Below are 17,846 nucleotides of genomic sequence, written 5' to 3' on the forward strand. Positions count from 1 at the left end.
TCCTCTTCCCCCTCCCCCTTTTCCCAAACAAAGTTCTGCTAGAAATCACAGGATATTTACAGGAAACAAATATCCTCTTCAATAACCCTAACAGAATAACATAGCTTCAGTCATATTTTTGAAGACTGTGGTTAAAAGCCTACACACAAACCAAATTCTCACACTTTACCATAATTGTGTCGTCTTCGTTGCAAAACTGAATTGCGAAATATTCCTTGCGCTATATAGAAGAGGGAAAACAATGTAGTATGCTAAATGGCCCCATTTCTTTCCCTTTATTGTTCAGCTTCAAGTTCTGACCTTGTTTGTTCTATTCCCTTATCCATCCATGTCAATGATTTCATGTGTAGATCAACAAAAACTGCTGCAATTAACCTCAATGCATTACCCTTTTCAATGATGTCTTGATATCCAGTTAATTTTCTGTTCGTGATTTAAAAGGGTGCCAGTCAGCAGGGAGTAGAGGCTAGGAGTAGTGACTGAGAACGAGACACCCAAACTGGAGAGAGCACAAGAGCTTGTGGCATGGCCCAGAAGCAGGGCTGGTGAGTATTTGGCTGAAAATGGGCTGCTGAACTTTTGGAGACAGGCTGCAGAGCAGTTAAAAGAATGAGAGCTGTGAAGTAGTTACAGTCACAAATAAGCCACAGGATTTCCTCAAAGAAGCAGTGAGCCAGTCAGCGGTATGGAAGGTTGCATTGTCCAAACATGTGATGGAGATGGAGAAACTAGGAGAATGGAATAGAGTCCTTACAGGAAACAGGGTGTGGGGAAGTGTAGTCAAAATAGCTGTGGGAGTCAGTGGGCTTGCATGAATATTGGTAGATGGCTCATCTCCAGAAATGGAGACTGAGAAGTCAAGGAAGGGAAGAGTCGGAGATGGACCATATGAAGAGGGTTAATTGGATGCAAAGTTAAAGAAATTTTCCAGTTTAGGACAAGAGCAGGAAATGGCACCAATATGGTCATCAGTGTACTGAAAAGAGAGATTTGGGAGGGGTGGGGGCGGGAGGGCTTGAGTAGGACTGAAACAAAGAATATTTCACATGTCCCACAAAAAGGCAGGCATTGCAAGGACCCATGTGGGTATCCATACGAACACTTGTTTGATGTGAAAACAAGTTCAGCTAGCTGGAGGAGGGTGGTGGTAGTGGATGAGGACTGGTTGGGCCTCTGTTCAAGGAAGAAGTGGAGAACTCTCAGACCATCCTGTTGGGGGATCGAGGTGTAGAGGGATTGGACATCCATAATGAAAAAGAAACGGTTAAGGCCAGGAAATGGAAACTGTTAAAGTGAGGGAGGGCAACATAAGAGTCATGGATGTAGGTGGGAAGAGACTGGACAAGGGAAGAAAAAATAGTTGAGATGGGAAGAAATCAGTTCAGTCGGCCAGCAACAGACTGAAATGATGGGTGTACCAGGGCTGTCCTGTTTGTGTATTTTGAGAAGGAGGTGGAAGCAGGCTGTCTGCGATTGGGGACTGTGAAGTTGGAGGCTGTGCAAGGAAGATCTCCAGAGGAGATGAAGTCAGTGACAGTTTTGGAAACAATGGCTTGCTGCTTGGTGGTGGTGTCATGGTCCAAAGGGGGAGGTAGGAGGGAGTGTCAGAGAGTTGGTATTCGGCCTTTGCTAGGTGGAGGAACTGAAGATTCCGCCCATCCTGGTTGACAGGGCCCTCGACTGTGTTTGTTCTATTTCATGCATTTCTCCTCTCATTCCTTCCCCCTCCCGACCTCCCTCCCAAAGACATGATAGAGTTCCCCTTCTCACTTTCCACCCCACTCGCCTTTGTATTCAGCGTCCACCATTTCTGCCACTACAAAAAAATATTTTCCCTCCTTTTCAGCATTCCAAAGAGACTATTCTTTCAGTGACACCCTGGTCCACTCAGTCACCGCAATACCCCCTCCCTTTCGTAGGACACCTTTCTGTGCAAGCACAGGAAATGCAATACCTGCCTTTTTACCTCCTCCCTTCCCACCGTCCGAGACACCAGACACTCCTTCCAAGTCAAACGGCAATTTACTTGTACTGCTTTCAATTTAATATACTATATTTGCTGCTCACGATGTTCTCTCCTCTATATTGAGGAGAACAAACACAGACTGGATGGCCACTTTGCAGAACTCCTCCGTTCAGTCCGCAAGTGTGACCTCAAGCTTCCAGTCGCCAGTCAAATCCAATTCTCCACCTTGCTCCCATTCTGATCTTTCTGTCCTTGGCCTGCTACAGTGTTCCAGTGAAGCTCATACAAGCTGGAGGAACAGCACCTCATCTTTTGACTGGGTACTTCACAACCTTCCGGACTCAACATTGAGTTCAACAATTTTGGATCATAAACTCTGCCCGCATTTTGTTTTGTGTTTGTTTGCTGGTTTGGTTTTTCTGTCATTTCTTATTTCCTTTACTTTGCCTTCAGACGGCAGCTATCCTGCCATTCACATCTCCTCTACACACTTGTCCCCTTACCACTCCCTTTGGCCTTGCACCATAAAAAAATTGTCATTTAACCTCTGCTGCTTTCCATCTTATCACAGACCTTCCCTTTTGTTGTTTTTCCCACTCTTTTCCCCCTTTCACTTACTCAAAACCTATAACATTTCTCACTTCTCAGTTATGATAAAAGGTCACAGACCTGAGATGTTAAATCCTATTTTCTCTCCATAGATGCTGCCAGACTGGCTGAGTATTTTCAGCATTTTCTGTTTTTATTTCAGATTTCTGGCATCTGCAGTATTTTGCTTTTGTAATTTTGGAAAAATCCTGGATGTGATTTCTTTGAGTGAACAATGAAATTATATTTGAACAGGAGGGTTTTGATGCATGTACCTGGAAATCTGTGCTTTGAATTTTAGGTGATCTCGTCCCGTAGTGAGAGGCCTGGATGTTAAATCTAGAGAGCTTTTACTGGCTATTTCCATGAACTTGAAGTGTAAACTTGAGATTCAAGAAAAACAGAGCAGCCAGTACTTGTGAGCTATGTTAAGCATGTACTTGGGTTTAGATAAAAGCAAAGTACTGCAGATGCTGGAAATCTGAACTAAAAACAGAAAGTGCTGGAAAAACTCAGCAGGTCTGGCAGCATCTGTGGAGAGAGAAGCAGAGTTAGAGTTGCAGGGTTGGATGTAAAGTCTTTTATTGAAGTTAAGTCTTACAGTTCTCACTGGAGTCCAGTGTACACTTTCAAACTTGTTTCACTGGTCTTTTGTCTTGAGGCTTTAGTTACTTCCGTGGGTCCCTGGAACTTTGCGAGAGAGAGAGCGCAAAACTTTCCTCCTTGAAGTTCAATTGCAGTCTCTTTTTTGTGTCCGCCACAATTTAAAAAAAAAACCATTAGGGCGGCACAGTGGCGCAGTGGTTAGCACTGCAGCCTCACAGCTCCAGGGACCCGGGTTCGATTCCGGGTACTGCCTGTGTGGAGTTTGCAAGTTCTCCCTGTGTCTGCGTGGGTTTTCTCCGGGTGCTCCGGTCTCCTCCCACAAGCCAAAAGACTTGCAGGTTGATAGGTAAATTGACCATTATAAATTGTCACTAGTATAGGTAGGTGGTAGGGAAATATAGGGACAGGTGGGGATGTTTGGTAGGAATATGGGATTAGTGTAGGATTAGTATAAATGGGTGGTTGATGTTCGGCACAGACTCGGTGGGCCGAAGGGCCTGTTTCAGTGCTGTATCTCTAATCTAATCATGTTGGCCAGCAGGTTAGTCATGTGACTAGCTCCCTGTTTGAAACAGCCTCTCCTGCAAGGTTTGTGGATTCCTCCAAGCTTACCAGACACACTTAGTGGGGGTAGGGGGGAGGGGTGGGTGGAATGCTGGCTCTTACACAGTCAATGACTCTCAATGTCTTTTGATCATCACTATTGACAGGACCCATCTGGCTAATTGGAACAGAGGGTACTCTCATTGTCTCTCCATGCTGCTGTCATTTAGAATGCAAATGTGCAGCTATATTTCAGCCACTGTTCTGTGGTCTTTTTAAACAAGTTTGTTCAATATCCTGTAACAGTTCAAAAATAATGTTCCGTATGATGAAATTAATGTTTCATTTTGGCAGGTGTGGTTTCCGTCACAATATTGAAAAGCAAAGCTTTGATAACTGTTTGACTCAAGACATGTCCAGCATTAGGGTTTGAAAGATGTGGCGTTTTCAGAATTCTTTGTAATTTTAAGATACTTTATTTAATCTTAATGCAGCATTAATCTTGCTTGAATTGGGTGCATTGAGGGTAGAACACTAATTTGAGCTGCTTCACCCGATACGGTAAAGATGTGCTATTAAGTGTTTACACTTATCATTGACTCGTAAACAACAACAGCAACTGATAGGTGTTTTTTTAATGTTGTCCTAAATAGGGATAAAACTATTCAAGGAGAGAATTTTTCTGAACGCCATTAGCAATAACTTATTTCTCAGTTTTGCCACATCATTCCTAGTGATTTTTGATGACCAGAATTACAGTAAAATAAAGATCATTGACATTGTTAGTCTTGATTCAAAGTATGTAATCCTGTTCCCTTTTATTGTGACACTGTTTCCAACTTGGACAAAAATAAACCTTGCTGCATCTTTGAACTGCTCTTTTGGTATTGTTTATATACATTGGCTATACAGAGAACAAAATTAATACAAACTCAACTGTTGCCCTTTTGAACAGAGGTGGGTTATCAGTTGGGATTCAAAGTGATTTAAAATAGCTGAATATATTTCCATTTTTTATTCATTTCAACTAACTGAATTAGGTTAGCTAAGATAATGTCCATTTTTTCAAACTAATGGTGTTTTCTTCCACCTTTATGGTGCTATAATTGAAACGAGACAACTTTGTTCGATAACTTAATAGCTGGTACATTCCAGAAGAATCCTTTATTGAAAAGACCTGAAACAATGAATTGTTTACAACGTCATCTAATCTTTTTTTGTTGTTTTCCTGCTCATGTCTTTTAGCATTTTTATGATTTCCAATGTCTGTAAGCTGTTGCAACATCACATTTAAAGATAAACCTAAGCAAACAAACTTTAAACAGCAATAGTTTTTCAATTCCTTGCACTGTTTTCAAATTTAAAAAAAATTAGGATCAAAGAACTTAATATTTTTATAAAGTCTTAAACAATAAATATAAATCTTGAAATCACTAATCAGACAAGTTTCCTTAACCTAATTCCAGTAAACCTGTTTGTGGCATCTTCAAAAACTTTTTCACAAGTTACTCAATAAAATACACAGTAGATCGCAAATACTATGAGAAGAGCTCAGCGCACTAATTTCCCATTGGTGGTACTTAATCCTGATAAAGCTACATAAACATTCTTTCAAACAGAAAGAACGTGGACACTTACCTGCCCTAGTCTTAAAAAAGTATGGTTCTAGGTCGGTTTCACATACAACATTCCCTTTATATGTGGCGAGGACTTCTTGAGAACCCCATTTTTTAAAAAGTAGCTTCATTGAAAGATCTTCGATATTCATATTCAGTAATGAGGAGTACAATGTCCAGTGGTTGTTGGATCAGAGATGAATGCTATGATGGGTAAACATCAAGTTTCATTCAGATCACTGAAGAATTGTGGATCATTTTCATAGAACTCTGTGTCCACCTAGTTGCTGATAACAAATGCAAATGTCCTGTAGCAATCAGTGTTGAAAATGCTACTTCTGTCCTGAAATTACAAGCCACTTAAAATCAGCAGCCCAGTATGAATGTCAGCCTATCATACTTGTATCTTCATTCAAGTGCACTTACATATAGTACAGACTATTCACAATTGCTTTTACCCAGCCTCCAGTTGTTGGAGAGTAAAGTAAAAAAGAACACTTAAAATTAGGCAGAGAGATGCAGTGCCAGAGTTAATGGATGCCTGATTTTGAGAAACATAGTGGCAGCTGAACTTATCAGTGACAACAGATATGCGAGGCATTTGCAACGTGTAATAGTAGAGTTTACCCTGACATTGTTTCAGGGCCACCCTGGGGGAAGAGTTTGCAGCTGAAGGAAATGTGACAAATTATATGTTGAATGCAGTGCAATATGGGACTACTTTGCACTTTATTGAATATGACTACCTAAGCAAGATTAACTGGAAAATGTTACTAACTAATTTTTGGATAATAGAATTTTAAATTGTTTAAAACAATGTCTTTCTGTGGACATTGTATTTACATACATGAGTGGATTGTAATAGGTGTAAAATAATGCAATTGAACAGATCTTGATTTTAGTTGCTTCAGAATAATGAATAAAAGAACAATTGTAGTAATCTGCAGCATGAGCTAGATGGTGTGTGTCTTTATCTGTATTTATAATACACACATAGCTTAGTATCTGATCAAATATTTACATATTGAGGAATAAGGCTAAATATTTACTTGTGTAAAGGCAAGACCTATTGACTGAAAATACTTAGCATGCAGAAGTTTATTTACAAATCAGATTATTATTTTATTCCTGCAATGCTTCTGTTGTAACCTTTCAAAATGTCTAGAATAAGCTCATAAGTAGGAATGTTAGTGGAGTAATTTTTAATTGAATTGTTGGCACCAGATAGACATGTATGTCCGAATGAATTCACTTGACTTAGTCCCATGCCATTTTCAATTCCCAATGCAGTATTTTATTCTGTTGTTAATCATTGGTCACTCCTTTGGGTTTAGCAATGGTTTTGATAGTCCTTCCTCCAAATGGTCGTCTTCCTTCGCTCTTATTGGAGCAGGAGATTATCCGAGTGGTAGTGAATTTGCCATTAATAGGGGGAGAGAGAATGGGAAAGCTAGGATGGAATGAGAGTAGAAAAGACTCCTCCGAGAGAAATGCTCTGAGGTCTAGAGGGACAAAAATTGCAAAAGGAATCCTTTCCCATATTCTCCTCCTCCCTCCTTTCTGATTCATCCTACTGAATAATGTCTTGCTTCTACCTCATCTGTATTGATCCGTTGGCATGGATTAAAGACCATTCCAAAGAGCTTTCTACAAATGAACCAGGGTGACTAGTTAGTCTCAGTTGAGATTGGGAGGGAGTTGTGATTATGGGTTTGTGTGCCATGTGCTGGAGTATTCCTAAGTGCCCCCTAAATAAAAGTTGAACTTTTTAAAAGAAAGTGCCCACTTTTGTGAACCTGCTGAATTCAAAATGTACAGTTATTTTTTTTCTCCTCAAAATGAAAACATTGGAAACATGGATTGAACTAATTTCCTTTGAGTATCAATTTTCATTCACTTGTCTGCACTATTCTAACCCCGTTGTAAAAGCATTTTTTATTCTAAATTTTTAAAATAATGCAAAACAGGAAGTCATTGCAAATGCTTAATCAGTCTGCTAACGGGCACATGGAAAATTAAACCCATTAGTGATGTGTAATTGTGATATGCTGATGAAAATGACGTGTTATTAAATCCCATTTTACAGATTTATATTTGGTCCCTGCTGACAGCAATATACCTTTTATTTACATATTCTAACTTTTTTGAACATTATTAAAAAATTGTACATAGAAAATTTACAGCACAAAGGAGGCCATTTGGCCCATCATGTCTGTGCCAGTCCTGTGTTCTTTTCATGGCTTGATTAGAGCTATTTTGTGTAGTTTAAGGTCTTGTACAGACAGATGATCTAAAGCAAATTGGAAGTGACTTTAAAAATAACTGCACTAGTAACTTGGAGACTACTAATCTATAGTAGGGTCCCTATAATTAAGGAGGTTTTCAGGATTTAATTAAAGTACATTCTAGAGTGAACCTTGCTGTGAATTATTTTAAAAGAAGCTGTTTTTAATTCTAAGCTGCAGTACATGAAAATATTTTTAATGACAGTTTCAAGTTTTGCTACATCCAGAAAGCTTGCAAAAATGAACAAACTATTGTAATGAAAGTTTGTGGTGATGAAAACTAATGTAATTTCACATTTTGTATTTGCTCTTCAATGGTATGAGTAGAGCTAATGGTAACCTTTCAGGTCTGGTTGCCAGAAACAAAATGTGAAATATCAGATCTGATAACAGACCAGTACAGCTAGTGGCTCTCTTAAAGTAATCAGTTCAGATTTTACCATGCTGCCCATTAAGCTATCATTTATGATTACTTATCTTTTATATGTCTGCTTTTTAGCAAATATGTAGCTCCGATTAAAAACTCGTTGGCCCATTAAGATATACACAATATAGAAGGAACTTGGAGATGAAATAGTTGTTTACTATTAAATACTAACTGCTGTAATATTTGCTTTACACTCCTGGACCAGCTAACTTAAGAATTTAAAAAAATGTCTGGATAAATGAGTTAGTGACCATAAATTGCTGTGAATGGGAGAATTTAAAATTGGGTTTTTGTTTTCCCCTTTTTATGGCCTTATGATCCCTCCTCCTTCCCTGTTTTTAGTTAATTTCCTTCCTCCACGCAGCACTATTCACTAAAGGTGGACAGATGGCTTTGCTGCTGAACCTTTGCCACTGAAGCTCTTGCAATGATTACTCGGTACCCAAGAGCAGCTGGAGAAACTCGAACCTTTTCTGGGAAAAACGACTGCAATTGGTGGATTGCAATAAACACTTGATGCACACCTATATCCTATCAGTTCTGGCATTGTGTGTTAGTAAACCAAGCTGCTGGCCGGTTTTAAAAAAAAAAAGAAAATTAAATTATTAATGGCTGAATTTTATGAAGTTATCAGTGATAGAAATTAAAGTTCTAAGAAAAATGTAAGTTGCGTGGTGAAAAAATTGATTTTTGGCTTTTTTTATCTTTTGTTAGTATCCATTTACAGCATCTGGTTTTATGACAAGAATGACTGTCATCGAATTGCTCAACTCATGTCAAAGTAAGAATTCAAATTTGCTTGCTGTTGAACCAGCTTATTATACGATTTAGTCACTGTGCTTTCAGTTTTGAAATTCCATTCCAAAATTTCAAGTTGTGGTCAAATTTATATTCTATATCGGCATTATTGCTAGTTTCACAAACCTACAATTAGTTCAAGAAAGTGCAAATTTTAAACTGGTTTGTTAAATTACTGTGTTTTAATCCATTAAACAAAAGCTCCCTTATTCTGTTCACCCCACCTCCTTTCATTCATTCTGTAAATTATTGTGCTTGTTCCTTTTCAAGTATTCCTGCACCCTGACAGGGCAGGCAAATGAAGCACATTTAACTTGCACCTATTTAATGGCCATAAAGTAAATAATGTTGCATCTGGTAATTTACATTCCAGTTGACTTACTGATGCATTATGGATCTTTTGCTCTTATCAAACCTTAATAATGTTTAGTCACCAGTACAATATAATCCCTTCCAAATAAATATTTGTTTAATGATCTTGCCTTACCATGCACTCATTTCTTCTTGCCTATCTGTATATTGTATGGAAACCAGCTGAAGAAATATCAAACAAAAACTGCATAATGTTTTTTCAGAGATTGCATGTAAAAGTTAGTTAAGGTTGATTTTAAAGTAAGTTTTAATACATCCTGGAAGATTTCAATTTTGGCTATGATGGCATGACATATTTATTGATGTGGCAGTAGTATTAGTGCACCTGCTCTCATGACAGCTGTTGCCTTGTTCGTTTGTTGTATCAATCAGGAAGGTCAGCAATCTGTTTTTGGCTGTTATAACTAAGCAGTTCACATTGAATTACGTTTTTGTATTCAAATTAATATTGATGTGAAAATCCTCTCAATTCTTTGGAACATTTAATGCTTAAATGTGTTACACTTAGTTTCAGATACTGGATTGATGGAAATACAACTGTTAGGAAACTCACCCCACCACCCCAAAAAAAAACTTGAGTGTTTAATTTGTTGAATTGAAAAACATGGAAGAGTTTTACCAAATAGGAAAACTTAGTACAAAGTTTGAATATTCAGTACTACTGTAAAAAAAAAAATCCCTGTGTACTCTGTCTGACGTAACAAACCATTAAACTTTACGATAACTGATAATGTTTCTGACTACTTGAGACTGTGAAAGTTCATTAAATGTTTTCTATCTCTGGAGTCACGGTGATGAGAAGCTTGTTAATCAATGTTCTGACATTGATGTAAAGCAGACAGTTGTGGACTATCAGACATTCCTAGCCTGGTGGATCTAACCAAAATGTAATTGTGCAACTTTTGAAGTAAGTGATATAAGTTTTTACCTCAACTGTGAAAACACTGCATTCTGTAGCTGTATAAGATTACAGTGAAAACATTCGAGAGGTTTGAATTTGTTTCTTGCAAAGCTGTCTCACCAGCAGTCCATAAAAACTTCTATAAGTGACAAACTCTGAAAATGTTAAAACTTAAATAATTATTTCCTCCTCTCTCAAAGACTCTGACTTGCTGGGATATGATTTCATTGAGTCAGGCTCCCCCTTGTAGTTTGCCCAGGTGGCAATCTTCATGTATGAACATCAATACTGAGCATCATTAAAATATACAACAGGATGTTCCATTTTTATAATACCACTTGTAGAAGTCTCCGGGCACTCGAGTGCAGGAGAAATAGAGTGGCAAGTAAGAATTTGAGAGGAGGTGCAGACCAAGGATAAGGCCAAGGGGAGGTTTTTGATAAGATGAAAGAGATAGCAAGATGAAGTTATTTTAGGAGTAAATGAGGGCAAGGTGCAATCGCCACAAGATTGACCTGTAGTGATGGAGTGGAGAGAATGTGACAGCAATTCAGTCAAAAATAAAAATGGTATGGGCTAGAGAACTTTCCCCAAATAGGATGTGCAAGGCCACAGAGGGATTTAATGATGAGAATCCTGAAAGCAGTTTGCTGGGACGTTGGGAGCCATTGGAGTTTGTAACAATGATTAGTCTGGCATGCAGTTGCTAACACAGGAGAGATCTTGCGCCACAGGTTTTTGAAATAACTGAAGTTTGTAAAGGATTGATGCCAACGAGAACAGTTTAATGAATTTTTTTTGTAAAAATTGAAATGAAGGAGAACATGTTGACCCTTGAGGTGCTGAAGGGATTGTGCAGGGTTTCTGTTGTGGCTGGTTAAAAAAGGGGAGTAATCCGCTAATCCTGTTCTGCATGAGTGCACCTCCTAGCAGAGGTAACTGGATTGTAATCATCAGGAACAATACCTCTAATTCTCCAGATCCTTTCCCCTGTTGCCCTATTGATTTTTAAGTGGGCCTCACCAACCTAAGATAAACTAAGTTAACACACACCAGGGCTCATATTTAGGACATTCTGATCTGAATGTGATCATGTTTATTTACTGCCTAGGTAATTACTTGATGTAATTCTTGTGCTGCTGCCTCCTTAGGGTGGTACAAATGGAGGCGCAGAGAGCCCAACAAGAATCTCCAGGGAGAACGACTCCAAACAAGCCCAATGGGTACGATGAAGAAAATCCAATTGATATCCTAGACATGCTTAGCAAAGCCAAGGAAGAGTATGAACAAGTAAGGATTTAAACTGTTTGGAATAACAGTCATAAACACTGAATAATGAATGTTGTAGTTCTGTTTTCTGAAGCTGCAGGATAATCTCTTGAACATCTCGCATCATATTATTTAACAAAGCTCTGTGTGTGATTGACATCTATACACCGCTCAACAATAAATAACAGTAAAAAGAATTTTTGTTTTCATATTACTATAAAGATTTATTGCACCCCTTCCAAAGACTCTTTTATAATACTTTGACTTTGCAACAATGAATACTGGAAGTTGACTTGTAATCTTTACCTTGCTGGATGATGGATATTCACAATATTCCTATATCCAGATGATGAAAGTATTCTGTGTAAAAGGAAAACTTCTAAACCTATATATTAATCTACTTGAAAAAGAACTGAGTATTTCTATTGTGAAAATTCAAAAAATAGGGTTTAAACACTGAAGTAATCCTGCTCATTTTGAAATAATCCTTGGCCACAATGGCTAATTTACATTGTATTTGAAAAATCCTTTCCTGAAACACAAACCCAAAGGGAAGGCAATGGATTATAACATTAGCATACTTTCGTAAATTGTAAACAAATTCAAATTGATTTGAAAATGCTTTCTTGATGGGTTTTATTCAGCTTCAAGCCTGCGTGCACTTGTGTGGAGAAGCTGTAATCAGATTTCCGATATGATGCAAGGATGGATGTAAAAGGCGAATGTAATCCAAGTATAAATATGATGAAAATAGTAGTTGTGGGTGCTGGATCCCAAATGTTCAGAATACTGGTGTGTCATAGAATCATGGAATGTTGCGACACAGAGGCAGTTTAGCCCATCTTGCCTGTGCTGGCTCTTTGAAAGAGTTATCCATTTCGTCCCACTCCCTGCTTTGTCCCAGTGCCCAGCAAATTTTTCCTTTTCAGATAGTTATCCAATTCCCTTTTGAAAATTGTTATTGAATCTGCTGCCACATTTTCAGGTAGGGCTCAACTTATCCTGCCACCTTCAAATGCCTGTGTGCCAGGTCTCTCTCTCCCTGTACCCCCTTTAAAATTGTACTGTGTAGTTTAGATTGTGTCTCCACATTCTTCCTACCAAGATGAATCACTTCACACTTCACTGCATTAAATTTCATCTCCCATGCGTCTCCCCATTTCACCAGTCTGTCTGTTTCCTCCTGAAGTCTGGTGCTGCTAACCTCATTGTTTTCTACATGTGAGTTTTGTGTCATCTGCAAACTTAAAATACCCAAGTCCAGGTCTTCTTAAGCAGTAGTCTCAAAACTGACCCGCTAGGGTATGCACCATTGCATACTTCCCTTCGTTCTGAAAAAGACACTTCACTTTGGCTTAACCAATTTCCATGCAGCCATTGCCCCTGTTAATCCTAGAGGTATCAATCTCCCCAACAAGACTGTTATATGGTATTTTATTGAACACCTTTTAAAAGTCCATGTACAGAATGCAAACTGCACTACTCTCATTTATGCTCTCTGTTACTTCATCAAAGAACTCCAAGTTAGTCAAACACAATTTGGTATTAACAAATCCCTGTCACCTCTAGGATGTGACTTTGAAAGTAGCCCAGGCTGAAGGGATGACATTTCCTTTTCTCTAATAGCTGTAAGTGCCATGAAATAGAACAATATTTCCTAACTGATAGTGGCATAATTCTATAATATAAATTGGTAGGCCCAGTACGATAACTAAATTTGGCAAGTGTGGGAAGTAAGTGTCCCATTCCTGGAGTGTTCTTTTTGTGTTAGTTATTACTGCATATTGTAGAAGCAGTGCAGAGGGCGATTTTATCCTACAATAAAACCATTCCTGCAGTCATGCCCAGGAAAGACATGACATATATTCCTAACTTGATACAACATTTATTCAATGTGGACTCCTTGAAATTGTCCAATTTTTTTTTTTTAAAAGGAAAAGTTAATGTGCTGCAAAGATGGCTGCCAGAGGTCAGATGATCTGGTCTCTGTATTCGAAAACTGCATCACTGTCTCAAAAAGTTGCATTCCAGACTAAAAGGTGTTAACTACACCCATCCTGAAACCATCAAGAGGCATTCCTGAATTGAATGGGTTCTTCTGAGACAAGGAAGGTGTGAAGTAGCCATATCATAACACAATGGTATCCATCCAGACATCAGTAGATAAGCATAGATGCCACATCTTGGTCCATTTATGTGGTAACTCCAGAGGAGAAAGGCATGTATCAACTAACAGGAATACTAATGTTTTGGATTTTGGCCTTAAAAGGTAGCTCTCTGGAGAGAGGGAGAGATCACAGCAACATCACAAAAAGTAGTCTGGCCAGGGGCTGTGGAAGGATCCAGCTAGGCAAGAAGAAGCAGTCCTGCTACTGATTCTGCACTTCAACTTGCTGCAGCAGAGAACTGAAAGTGACAACCACCAGAAATCTACAACACCTCAAAAAGTTTCAGACTACAAACACCAGGCCTGCACCTTTTGAAGGAGACTGTCCACCTTCGAAGATTCAGCAGGATTACTGTGAACCATATACACCTACCTCATTTTAAACCACTTACCTTTTCCCCCTCTATCCATCAATTCTGGAGTATATGAGTGAAAGTGTGCATGAGTCAGCTTGTAACCATTTTAAGAATTGTGTAAAAATAGTTATCTTTTTTAACCTATGAGAAAACCTGTCATTTGTCTATTTATGTGCCCCTAGAAAAACACTCGGGGACTAACTAATTTAAACAAAGGGTTGAAAGGGATGATTTTAACTTCTGGTGGAAGCTGACAACAATCCCACACAGGAGTTTTAATCAGAGGCCCAACGGAATTTAACTATAGAAGAACATAATCTGACCAGGGGTTTCTTTGATTTTGTGTGATTATCTGGGGTCAGGTGGCTCTGTAGCCATTGGCAAGTTGTTCTGAAAATGAATCTTGTGCTTCAGGGCTATCTACCCTGCGATGTGTGACTTTTCAGCCCTGGATATTCAGCCTCAAAGTCCTATTTCTGCTTTTTTTTTTTGTTTGTTGCCTTGTCCTGTTTGAATTATGAGGCTATGTGTAGTGCTTCTGCCATATCAGAACACAGTGTATTAATATTTCAGCATTTTTTTATTCGTTTGTGGGATGTGGGCGTTGTTGGCTCGGCCAGCATTTATTGCCAATCTCTAATTGCCCTTGAACGGAGTGGCTTGCCAGGCCATTTCAGAGGGCTTTTAAGAGTCAACCACATTGAAATGTATATAAGTTAATGGAAATTTTTTGTAGCCCACAAGGCTCCTTTGTACATATCTACATAACTCATGAGTACAAAAGCTTGGATAGTTCTGTTGTATGTCACTGGAATGAAACGACACAAAGATAAAATAGGGTATTGTTTTTGAAAAATCAAAGGAATTTCTGGTTAAGAGGATTGTTTTATTCTTTTAATAAAATCTCACACTTCGCACTAAAAAAAGTATTTCTCCCTTCCACCACCGCCCCCCCCACCCCAGACTTTTCGATTCTAAGGCCAAATCAGGTCATTGTATAATCTTGGCTTGAGTGTTCCCTGATTTTCTGTTCTTGTGACCAGTTAGATACAGTTGGATACTTATATTGCCTCAAGGTACATAAATGCTGAAAATAATCACATTTAGTTTGAATCTACTAAATTAAATTTTGTGTCTTAAATTAACTAGCATAATTTTTCCTTTTTGAAATAAAGTAGGTTAGTTGCCATCTAGTGGTGTTGATTTGCTATGAAAGTAGATGTAGGAATTTAAAATTGCAGATATAGAGGCATAGGCCAGAATTTTTTGTTGCGGGGTGTGGTGGCGGGGGTCCCTGTCCACTGGCCGAAAAGTTGGTGGCGAGCCTGCCTTTGCCGGGCCTGGGGAACCAGACCGGATTTAAAGCTCCCCCGGTCCTTAATTGGTCTTGGGTGGGACTTCCTCCTGCTTGAGGCAGGAAGTCCCGCCTAACGGAGCTGCTGGCCAATCAGCGAGCCGGCAGCTCTTAGGCTGAGCAGTGCCACCGGGAGCGGTAGCAACTGCTGGGACTGCACCCCAGCCGTCGGAAGAAAATGAGGGACGGCCCTGGAAAAAAGGTAAGTTTTTAGGGCCTTGCTGGGGACAATTGGTCGGGCCCCAGCAAGGAGAGGGGGGGTCGGTTAGGGGGGCTGGGGGAGTGTTGGTCGGTTGGAGCTGATTCAGGGGTGGTCCTCCGTGGGACATGATCAGGAGGTCCCCCCTCCCTCCCCATGCCCCAGTCCGCAAGAAGGCTACCTGCATTCATCGGGCGGGCTTTTTGAGATTTCAGCTGCCCGCCAGCCAAGGGTAAAATATCTATGGCGGTGGGAGGAGGCCCTTAAGTGCCAGTTCATTGGCCATTTAAGGGCCTTGATTGGCCTGGGGTGGGCGGGCCATTTCTCGCCACCGTCGCCCCGCGTAATTTGGCAACGGGGTCGGGAGAGGGTTGGGAATGGCCCCCCCCCCCCACCCCCCTCTTTTCCCCCCGGCCTACCACTCAATTTTACATCCGCCACCAGCTCACTCGTTTTGGGGGTGTAGAATTCAGGCCACAGAATCATAACAGCACAGAAGATGACCATTCAGCCCATCAAGTCCATGCTGGCTCCCTGCAGAGCAATTCAGATCCTGGGCTGTTTTCCTGTGGTACTAATTAAGATTGAATCAGTACTGAATGCAATGTTTGACTTTTTACAAATATATATTTTTCTTTTAGACGTGTCAATTTGGTGATTCAAGTATTTTATCAAGTTCTCCAGGCATACACAGCACTGTAGGCCTAGCAGTAAAAGCATCATCAATAGACGAACATACCTCTTCACAGCACAACAAGGTAGTTTTACTCTATGATAATTATAACAATGACAACTTGCATTTATCTGATTTAGACGTGAATATAGGAGGTATGATCAGTAAGTTCGCAGATGACACAAAAGTTGGTGGTGGTGTAAATAGTGAGGAGGAAATCCTTAGATTACAGGGAGATATAGATGGGCGGAGCAGTGGCAAATGGAATTTAATCCTGAAAAGTGTGAGGTAATGCATTTTGGGAGGACTAATGAGGCAAGGGAATATACAATGGATGGTAGGACCCTAGGAAGTACAAAAAGTCAGAACAACCTTGGTGTACTTGTCTATAGATCACTGAAGGCGGCAGCACAGGTAGATAAGGTGGTTAGGAAGGCATATGGGATACTTGCCTTTTATTAGCCGAGGCATAGAATAGAAGAGCAGAGCAGTTATGATGGAGCTATATAAAACGCTAGTTAGGCCACAGCTGGAGTACTATGTACAGTTCTGGGCACCACACTATAGGAAGGATGTAATTGCACTGGAGAGGGTGCAGAGGAGATTCACCAGGATGTTGCCTGGGCTGGAGCATTTCAGCTTTGAAGAGAGACTGAAAAGGCTAGGTTTGTTTTCCTTAGAATAGAGAAGGCTGAGGGGGGACATGATTGAGGTATACAAGATTATGAGGGGCATTGATAGGTTAGATAGGAAGAAACTTTTTCCCTTAGCGGAGGGAAGCAAGGGAGGAGATTGCTGGGACCCCGGCAGAGATTTTTGTATCATCGTTAGCCACGGGTGAGGTACCGGAAGACTGGAGGATAGCTAATGTTGTGCCTTTATTTAAGAAGGGCAGCAGGGATAAGCCAGGGAACTACAGGCCGGTGAGCCTTACATCAGTGGTGGGAAAGTTGTTGGAAGAGATTCTGAGAGACAGGATTTATATGCATTTGGAAAGGCATGGTCTGATTAGGGATAGTCAGCATGGCTTTGTGCGTGGGAAATCATGTCTCACGAATTTGATTGAGTTTTTTGAGGAGGTGACCAAGAGGACTGACGAGGTCAGGGCGAAGGACGTTGTCTACATGGACTTTAGCAAGGCCTTTGACAAGGTCCCGCATGGTAGGCTGGTCCAGAAGGTTCGAACACATGGGATCCAGGGTGAGCTAGCAAATTGGATACAAAATTGGCTTGGTGAAAGGAGGCAGAGGGTGGTATTGGAGGCCGGTGACCAGTGGTGTGCTGCAGGGACCTGTGCTGGGTTCTCTGTTGTTTGTCATTTATATTAATGACTTGGATGTGAATCTAAGGGGCATGATTAGTAAGTTTGCAGATGACACCAAAATTGGTGGTATAGTGGACAGTGACGAAGGTTGTCTAGTTACAACAGGATGTAGATCAACTGGGAAAGTGGAATTTACCGCAGACAAGTGCGAAGTGATGCATTTTGGAAAGTTAAACCAGGGCAGGACATATACAGTGAATGGCAGGGCCCTGGGGAGTGTTGTTGAGCAGAACTATGTACTTGGGGTGCAAGTACATAGTTCCCTGAAAGTGACAACACAGGTAGACAGGGTGGTGAAGAAGGCGTATGGCATGCTTGCCTTCATCGGCCGAGGCATTGAGTACAAGAGTTGGGACGTCATGTTACAGTTGCACATAACGTTGGTTAGACCGCATTTGGAGT

General features: G+C 40.2%; 1 protein-coding gene across 6 annotated transcripts in view; it reads left to right on the forward strand.

Moving 5' to 3' along the window:
• The window catches only part of dcp1a (decapping mRNA 1A), a 78,332-nt gene that overhangs the window by 24,920 nt on the left and 35,566 nt on the right, over nucleotides 1–17,846 (forward strand). For 5 of the 6 annotated variants that reach the window (XR_010976970.1, XR_010976971.1, XM_068051729.1 and 2 more), the window contains exons 4-6: nucleotides 8,746–8,812; nucleotides 11,254–11,392; nucleotides 16,089–16,205. Coding sequence is in view for 3 of the 6 variants with exons in the window: in XM_068051729.1 (XP_067907830.1) it covers nucleotides 8,746–8,812; nucleotides 11,254–11,392; nucleotides 16,089–16,205 (323 nt within the window). In the remaining 3 variants the exon portion in view is untranslated. Of the gene's footprint in view, nucleotides 1–534; nucleotides 546–8,745; nucleotides 8,813–11,253; nucleotides 11,393–16,088; nucleotides 16,206–17,846 lie in introns of those variants that run through there. The other variant, XR_010976972.1, reaches the window with a different exon arrangement.

The sequence above is a fragment of the Heterodontus francisci genome, chromosome 19 (assembly GCF_036365525.1).
Source record: "Heterodontus francisci isolate sHetFra1 chromosome 19, sHetFra1.hap1, whole genome shotgun sequence".
In the NCBI taxonomy this organism is placed as follows: Eukaryota; Metazoa; Chordata; class Chondrichthyes; order Heterodontiformes; family Heterodontidae; genus Heterodontus; species Heterodontus francisci.